This window comes from Myxocyprinus asiaticus, chromosome 47 (genome assembly GCF_019703515.2).
Source record: "Myxocyprinus asiaticus isolate MX2 ecotype Aquarium Trade chromosome 47, UBuf_Myxa_2, whole genome shotgun sequence".
NCBI lineage: Eukaryota > Metazoa > Chordata > Actinopteri > Cypriniformes > Catostomidae > Myxocyprinus > Myxocyprinus asiaticus.
This window is the reverse complement of record NC_059390.1, coordinates 2,232,701-2,242,500: the sequence shown is the minus strand read 5'-3', so window position 1 is coordinate 2,242,500 and position 9,800 is coordinate 2,232,701. Positions and strand designations below refer to the sequence as shown.

Below are 9,800 nucleotides of genomic sequence, written 5' to 3'. Positions count from 1 at the left end.
ATCCAAATTATGGGCTTAAATCTGGCCGTGTCAATCTTTTTATTTTTTTAACCTTACACCGATAAAGGTAAAATTGACCACACATGTTGCCAGCTTATTAAGTGTAATCTGTGTAAGATCATGTATGTAAACACTCTTTTTGTTGAGATCTTTTTTTAAAGTCTAGAGAAAACACATTTAAAATTTCTGTAGTTTTTTTCTTCTCAGGAGCTGAAGTAGGAGACTTAAACGTGCACTCAGTAATTTTTTGCCATTTTCTTTCTCCCCAATTTGGAATGCCCAATTCCTAATATGCTCTAACTCCTCGTGGTGGAATAGTGACTCGCCTCAATCCGGGTGACGGAGGACGATACTCAGTTGCCTCCGCATCTGAGACCGTCAATCCGCTCATCTTATCACATGGCTTGTTGAGCGCGTTACTGCAGAGACATAGTGCTATTCTCCGTGGCATCCATGCACAACATACCACGCATCCCATTGAGAGCAAGAACCACATTATAGCGACCACGAGGAGGTTACCCCATGTGACTCTACCCTCCCTAGCAACCGGGCCAATTTGGTTGCTTAGGAGACCTGGCTGGAGTCACTCAGCACACCCTGGATTCGAACTCACAACTCCAGGGGTGATAGTCAGCGTCAATGCTTGCTGAGCTACCCAGGCCCCACTCAAATATAATTTTTTTTTTAAAAATATGCTGAAAATGATGTACACTCACATTAGATGAAGACTCCAGTCATACTGTATTAGTAACCAAATAAAAGCTGTTTAATTTGACATGGAGCGGGTCGCCCCCTCATAGGTGCTGCCATGTTACAGCATATAACACTGTCATGCAATTGACTGAGTTACTACCACTAATAATTACAGGTTTCATTTATATAATGCTTCCAGCCAGTGCTCAAACAGAAAAGTACATGTAAACAAAACAAGCAAACCAAACAATAAAACAACAAACACAACATACTTACTACAAACAACAATGGAGCGCAAGTAAGTCAACAGTATAGTCCGGAGTGATAGTATGGATAAACAGGAGTGTGATACACCAGACAGTCCGAACAGAATGAGTGCAAGTGCAAAGATAAAATGTCCAAACAAGAGGTCCCTGCTGAAGTGATGAAACAAACCACTATGACCTGCAGCTGTCACAGATAAACGGTGTGACGGTCACAGCTGGCAGAGCTCACGAGCCGCGGCTATCCAGCACAGTCCAGCAAGCAACAACACACAAAAATGTGTTTGGATTGAATACAAGAATATCCATTATACAGATGTAAGTAGGATGAGACGGAGAAAAACACAGACTAAAAGTAACAAAACAGAAGATAAACAAACATCTTCAGTGTAAAGCGGCAGCACTTGGTAAACAAACTTTGTGCATCCAGGACGACAGGTGTCAGAATAGATTCTAAAATAAGTGGAACAATTGGGATGAATAAGAGCAAGCTAAAACTTACTGAGTGCACCTTTAAAAAGCAAAAGTGTGTCATTTCTGCACAACTAGCGCCACAGAACGGAAGTGCAAAAATATGCATTGTTTTCAAACAGCTTTCCGAATATGCCCTCCATATCAAAGAGATAGTCCCGCCCCCAACTGGTTGAGTCAATGTGTTGTGCTGGGCTGGACGGGTTGTTCAAAACAAACAGGAATTTTTATAGCACCACAGAGACACAGTATTTTACGTTTCTTGAGTAAATCAACCTACAAATGGTCACTTCAAGATATCTCTGCATATTAAGCTGGGATAGAAAGTATTCTAACACTGAAAAAGTTCCATACTTCAGCTTTAAAGGTGCACTCAGTAATTTTTTCCCCATTAAAAAAGTTTTACTCCTAAAGAAATGAATTGTAATTTTGAAACATGTGTATTAAATCATGAGCACTCACATGAGTTGTGGACTCTAATCATATAAGAAACCTTATAAAAGACGTTTTATTCTACATGGGGGAGGGGCACCATCATGGGAGCTGCCATTTTAGAATCACATGACCAGCTGAATACTACTCACTTAATCTCAGTAAATGTTTTTTTATTGGACATTTTCACTCTTGGATTAAATTAATCATGGTTGATTGTGAATAGTGAATTTCTACAATGGCATCTGTAATTGAATACTATAGATTTTGAATGAAGCTGCATCCACGCCATTAGGTGTCACTGTAAGTCCACGATGGCACGAACAAAAAGTTAGTGCACCTTTAAAAAATAGTCTTGATTTGCTCTGCAATTAATCTAAATACTGTCTAGGAGAAACAACAGAGATATTAAAGAGCTCTCATTTGTGATGTTTCTTTCCTACAGGTAAACAGGTGTAAAATATACAGTGTTGACCAATAACATGAGACATACCTCGTAGAGAAGGTTAGCATCCTCCACAGATTTCTGAAACGAGGGGTCGAGCAGAGCTGGCGTACCTCGCTTCACTCTGAAGGCTGATGGGTACAGAGCTGAAGGACAGAGAGAATCATGGGTAATATTCAACCCAATTTATACCATCGTGTCAGATTTGACCTCAAATAACATCGGTGCTTGTGATTGCAGTCAAATCTGATGTAATGCATCTTCTACAGAAGAAAATCAAATGGATTTGGAACAATATGAGGGGGAGTAAATGATGACAGAAAATTCACTTTTGGGGGAACTCGGTGAAATTCCACTTCTAAACGCAATTTATGGAAACAAACAGCTCATTGTTTGTATCTGAGGGTGTCAGTTGTTTAGTTCAGTAATGGGCAGCCTGTGGAAGCACCATCGCATGTGTTCACCAGCTGCACATCTGCGTTTGATTGTCTGGCTGCTGGGCATACTAGCAGTTGACTGACAGGGAGGCAACTTCTATGGAAGATGGTTGGGTTTAACATCTGCGTGTCAGGCCTGCGATTCCGTCTGCAGTTTAAAGACATCGATCTAATAGAGATGTATCTGTGATGCGATGCTTCAACTTATATACTGCAGAAAAACTATAGGAATAGGTGTGTGCAGCCAGCTGGGAAATGGAGCAATGTATACCCAAAAATGAAAATTCTGTCATCCCACTTGTCATTTCAAACGTGTATGACTTTCTTCTATGGAGCACAAAAGATGTTTGGTTTTGAAAGTGAATAGGGACAGGTGCTATCAAGCTCCAAATAGAATGAAAAAGTACCAAAAAAGTATAATAAAAGTAATCCACAAGACTAGTTTGCTTTTTTAAAGTGATCCAAAGCAATACGATATCTTTGTGAGGAACAAACCAAACTGATGAGCTGCATGTGTACTCTTAATAAGTGTATTTTTGGACTTTTGGATATTGAGATTTTGACACTGTTTTTATGTGAATAAATAAAGGTAAATTTCTAGTTTCAACATTATTTGCACTTCAGACCTTTGTTTTGTTGGACCAGAAAAACTAGCTGCATACCATGTGACACACATTTGGTTCTGGACCAGTGAAAATGGGTAAAATGGAATTGAATTTATGGATGGAGCCACATTGAGAGCCTCATTTCTCAGGGATTTGACCATATAGGGCCTTAAGGATATTAGGATATATTTAATACTTCTGGAGTTATAGGCACTCCAACTTTGGAAAAAAAGTTTTTTTTTTCTCTCCATTTTTGGACTAGCACCATTGGTATATAATCCAACAAGGTGTGCTGAAGTCAACTGATTTTGGTAATAGACCTACCTATCTCTGTGTATAAAATAAAATTATGATGCTATTTTTTTCACCTGTAGTTTTGCTTGGAAAATATAAGCAAAAATTGTTATATTGACCCCCACAGATCTTCAATAGATCAATGGAGCAGTGTGACGTTCCCTGCTGCTTCAAATGCTCCACCATTATTCCGGTCCCCAAAAACCCAAAATCACAGGACTTAGAGACTACAGACCTGTCGCTCTCATGTCTGTGGTCATGAATTCATTTGAGAGACTGGTTTTGGCCTACCTGAAGGACATCACTGGACCCCTGCTAGACCCCCTTCGGTTTGCTTACCAAGCAAACAGGCCTGTGGATGATGCTGTCAAAATGGTTACTGCATTATATCCTGCAACACCTCGACAGACCTGGGACTTATGCAAGGATCCTTTTTGTGGACTTCAGTTCAGCCTTCAATACCATCATGCCTGATCTTCTCTCAACAAAACTGACCCAGCTCTCTTTGCCCACCCCAATCTGTTGGTGGATCAACAGCTTTCTGACAGATAGGCAGCAGCTAGTGAGACTGGGAATAATCACATCCGGGACCCTCACCATTAGCACTGGTGCTCCTCAGGGATGTGTTCTCTCCACTGCTCTTCTCCCTGTACACAAATGACTGCACTGCAAAGGACCCCTCTGTCAAACAGCTGGCTGTCTGGTGTGGTCACAACAACCATGAGCTGAACACGCTCAAAACAGTGGAGAAATCCCCCCGCACTCTCCCCAACCATCCTTAACAGCACTGTGGCAGCAGTATGCATTGCATACCTTGCAAATATGGTTTTTGCACCTCCGCCCTGAGTTCTTCCCGAAAGGCTACTCCGCCTTAAAGGCTTTATGGTTAGGATTATGGATGTTCATAATGCATTCTCATATTCTGAACAAACATAAGATAACTATGATCAACAGTACAGGTACACCATGACACAGGATCAACTTGGTGATCTTGAGAAAGTTAATATCAAGCATGTGATTGCTGGGCAGATATGACAATGAAAACTAGGAGGGGAGGGTTAAATTTTAAATTAGGCATTAGGTGTAATAGTACAAGCAGCAATCTGTAAGTATTCTGCCATTTTCTTTATTTACTGACTCTATAATTTAATTGTGCATATATATATATATATATATATATATATATATATATATATATATATATATATATATATATATATATATATATATATGTGTGTGTGTGTGTGTGTGTGTGTGTGTGTGTGTGTGTTACTTCATTTCTATATTCATTGTCTGGTTATATTATTTAAAGTGATAGTTTGGGGTGTGTTAAGCGGGGCTCCAAGTCGGATCTCACCTAGGGCACCAAGTAATCCAGAACTGCCACTGCATACAGTCGATGCCATTTTGAGGATATTAGTGACCAAATGCTGTTCAACTTACACAGGAATGATCTGCTCAGTAAGTCACCAACATCACAGACATTCCACAGCTGTTTTGACCAATCGGCCGCAGATGTGTGTAGGCCATTCTAAGGGTTCTGAAACCCTCACTTTACGAACTTGATCCTTCTCCTCTAAAACACCTTTAAACCTCATTAAAACAGTGTGTTCTTAAACTGAGCCAAACGCCCACTGCATTGCCATGGAAATGAAGTGCAGACTTGTGGGATGATTTCACCGCACCAAAATAATCACCCAAATGTTTTTCTAAGGAAAACGCTTCCTCTATCTTTGAGAAAGGGGTTAGTATATCTTTTTTTTTTCTTTTTTTTCTTCTCCCCAGTTTGGAATGCCCAATTCCCAATGCTCTCTAAGTCCTCGTGGTGGCGTAGTGGCTCGCCTCAATCCGGGTGGCGGAGGACGAATCTCAGTTGCCTCCGCGTCTGAGACCGTCAATCCACGCATCTTATCACGTGGCTTGTTGAGCGCGTTACCGTGGAGACATAGCGTGTGTGGAGGTTCACACTATTCGCCACTGCATCCACGCACAACTCACCATGTGCCCCACCGAGAGCGAACCATATTATAGCGACCACGAGGAGGTTACCCCAAGTGACTCCACCCTCCCTAGCAACGGGGCCAATTTGTTTGCTTAGGAGACCTGGCTGGAGTCACTCAGCACGCCCTGGATTCGAACTCACGACTCCAGGTGTGGTAGTCAGCGTCTTTACTCGCTGAGCTACCCAGGCCCCCAAATTGTTAATTTTATATATTAAAAAATGACATCATTACGGCAAAATCACCTTAGTTTTCGATATCGGCAAAATCCACTATCGTCAACCTCTATCCACTAGTGTGCGTAAAGATAAAAATTATCAGTGTTTATCCAGTATATATCAGTGAGCGCGATTAAATGTGCAATCTTACATTGATTATTCTTAATACTGTAAGCCGACAGCTGCAGGGGTAGGTCATAAACAGTTTAGGCATAAACTGAACTGCACGCATCGAATTTAGCCTATTACCCTGATTCCATGTTGCATGTAAACACCTTTACCGCCATTCTTAGCGGCTTATCCAATGTGCTCAAGTGTTTTGAGCATGTTTATATTTTGACATCAAAAGCAGAGACTAATATGATGTTTTCAGATGTCATGTAAACACAGTTTTCTTGCATTGTTGGATTTTTTTACAAGTTGATTTTTGATAGTTATCAGCTCATTGGTGTGCATGTCAATGCATGTCAATCAGTTAATTAGCACTTCAGGCTAATTAGGTTTGAAAACATGCCTCTCATCCACACTAAAACGGCATTTCCCTCTTTCGAAAATGGAACATTCCACACTCTCCATTACTGCGTACTTTAGAAAAAAGATGACTTTAGAAACTAAAAACATATTAGTGGCCTTTTATTACAGGACTCATGAAGTAGAATCTCATTGGCTGCTGCAGTTCCTTAAGGTGAACGTCCTACAAGCACTTGAGTTATTGAACATATCCGTTTGTGGCAACAGTCCTTACAGCTTGTCACAGCTGTTTTAATTCCACTAAAACATCCCAGGGTTGCTCTAAATGTTCCACTCTCCGTCTAAACATGGATGTGAGAGAGGCGGACAGGTCTGGCTCTGTGCCATGGACGGATGAGTCCCACACTGGCACAGTGGTCAAAACAAGCATCCCGACTTTATCAGCCCTGTCATCTTGAAGTTAAGCTGTTGTTTCCCGGATTCTAATTAAAAGCACAAAGTCATCAATCTTACATGATTAGCACCTCAAATACCATCAACAACTGGAAGACACGAGTGCTAACTCATCCATCACATCTGCTGTGGAGATCAAACTCTGATCTGTTTATGTTTCTCACAAACCATAAAGCGAGATTTCCGCTTGTGTCAGCGGGTTTTACTGGGTTAGAATGTGGCTCTGTAGAAACCAAATGTTTAAATTCTTATGAAATCTGGATTCTGACAGATTATCAGACATTCTTTTAGTAAATTCCTGTACAATGTACAAACTGTATGTAAATAAATATGACCTGCATGGAGTTTCAGCATACAGTAGCCTCAGAAAGTATGTTTACTCGAGTCGTACTTGCGCAGTATATCTGAATGTCATTGCGTTAGATCAAGTGTTTTCTGTGCTCATATGTTACTGTATATTTAGAGTCTTTTTTTTATTAATTACTTTTAATCAGCTGGTGTTCTGGTGATTTTTAGTGGATGTATGAAGTCAGTTTGTGTTCTAGCAGAGGAACCACAGGTGGAGTTCTCTGGCAAGTTAAACTGACTTTTAAGCATGTACAAGATATTCATTGTAGAAATCTTTAATTCTATTTTCTCTATGCCAATTCTTGAAATCAACAATGGAATTATTACTAGTGGAAATGCTCATTTTTGATAACTGAAATAAGGTTTGTTCTAATAAAACTTAAATCTTTTTTTTTCTCCCTAATTTGGAATGCCCAATTCCCAATGCGCTCTAAGTCCTCGTGGTGGCATAGTGACTCGCCTCAATCCGGGTGGCGGAGGGCGTCTGAGACCGCCAATCCACGCGTTTTATCACATGGCTTGTTAAGTGCGTTACCGCGGAGACGTAGCGCGTGAGGAGGCTTCACGCTGTTCTCCGCGGCATCCACGCACAACTCACCACGCGCCCCACCGAGAGCGAAAACCACATTATAGCGACCACGAGGAGGTTACCCCATGTGACTCTACCCTCCCTAGCAACCGGGCCAATTTGGTTGCTTAGGAGACCTGGCTGGAGTCATTCAGCACACCCTGGATTTGAACTCGCGACTCCAGGTGTGATAATTCTTGATATTAAAAAAAAATGACATCATTACGCCGAAATGCAAATTCTTGATATCAAAAAATCTCGTACAAACAATTACTGATATCTGTACCTGCATTTTCACTAGTAAAAATTCACAATGATCTGTCATTCACTCCTGTTCAAAATGCAGTTACAGATATCTACAATTAATTTCAAAGTAGTAGGACTATACTGTACATATCATCTATGTATTTCGTACTAGTAAAAATTTTAATTTATAATGTCGATAATTGCATTGATATTAGTGCAAATGTCCATTCCTGATATCAACAATTGAATACAACTGAACTGAATGATATCTGTGATTTGATTTTCACCAGAGGCAATGTTAATATCACATACTGTGTATTTAATTTATTGTACACTAAAATAAATATATTTAAAATGAATGCATTTCAATTGAATAAAATTCAATCAAATTAGACTGAGTAATCTTTAACTAAATAAAATATGTATTTTAAGTTGTATTCATTTAATTTAGTTAAAAATTCCACAGTTTAATTTTATGGATTGAAACTGAAATTATAAAATCTTAAAAATAGGCTTACATTTTTTTTTTAACTAGTAACTAGTAATAATTTTTTTTAAAGATATCTTTAATTACTCTCCAATTTATTATCTGAAATCCATTTCCAGACATCTGAAATACTGAATCTAACATGTTGAAACATACTTAGATATAAAAAAAATTGCATTTTACTAATTGTAATTTAATTGTTGATATCAGGAATGGATATTTGCACAAAGTATTAATGGATATCAAAAATGATAATTTATACTATGTACAAGAAGTCCATAGCTGACATGAGTTTCAATATCTGTAATTGTGTTTTGAACAGGAGTGAATGACAGATCATTGTGAAATTCTAATGGTAAAATGCAGTTACAGATAACAAAAACTATGGCTTTTACTATGTTTTTATCCATTTTTGAAATCAAGAAGTAATAACGTCATTTTTTATATCAAGAATTAATATTTTTACAAGCACCAACCTAATGACTGAAATTAAAGTCACATTTTTACTAGTGGCAATTCCATTTAACTAGTGAAAATGTCATTATAAATATCTGTTATTCATACCCTGAATTAGTGAAACTTGAATAATAGATATTTACAATACAATGCATATACTGCACGATTAAAGCAATACTAGTTCATTACATTAACTATGAACATAAAGTGTCCAAATACCTTCCGTCTTCATTTTCTCAAACCGAACAAACTTCTTTTTGTCAAATGTTTAGCTTGAAAACTGCTTGTGCTGTCATTCTTTCAAATAAAAAGACACTTGCTTTGATATTTTGTTATCTAAGGCAATGAAATTCCAAAACTAGCAGAAATCTGTCAAACATGCACTTGTTCAGTCTGATCTTGAGTGATGCGGTGCTCATGCTCTCTCATGTGAGTGGTCTAGTCTGGTTTAGTCTAGATCATTAGTCCAATCACCTCAGTGTCTCCTGATGGAACAGTCTGATTGTGTCTTACCTTTTCTCAAGTGCTGGGATGTGGAGGTGGACATGTGACACATCAGAGCGGAGAGAGACAGAATCCTGAGGACCTTCATGATGCTTCCTTCTCTCGCCGTTTCTCGGCGCTAAAGAGTAAATAAACAGCGGCTCCACAGAGAGAGAGAGAATGGCCCCATAATCCTCTACTGTTGTACCATCTCTCCTCCCTCTTTGACAGAGAGGAATTCAGTGTGTGTGTGTGTGTGTGTGTGTGTGGACGTTTTCATCTGGAAGTCATTGAAAGCTAAAGAAGGCCAGTCTGTCTGTCTATAATGCCTCATCTGTTTTCGGTCTTTCTCACAGGCACCGAATTCATCAGCACCAGCTTTCTGGGCCATCACATTAAGTATACAGTAGGTAGGTAAACACATATTTTA

General features: G+C 39.2%; 1 protein-coding gene across 1 annotated transcript in view; it reads right to left on the bottom strand.

Moving 5' to 3' along the window:
* The window catches only part of LOC127436978 (protein FAM180A-like), a 15,224-nt gene extending 5,670 nt beyond the window's left edge, over positions 1-9,554 (bottom strand). The window contains exons 1-2 of the mRNA XM_051691530.1: positions 9,401-9,554; positions 2,353-2,450 (exon numbers count right to left, since the gene is read on the bottom strand). Of these exons, the coding sequence (XP_051547490.1) occupies positions 2,353-2,450; positions 9,401-9,479 (177 nt within the window). The 5' untranslated portion in view covers positions 9,480-9,554. The remainder of the gene's footprint in view (positions 1-2,352; positions 2,451-9,400) is intronic.
* Between the last annotated feature and the right edge of the window lie 246 nt (positions 9,555-9,800).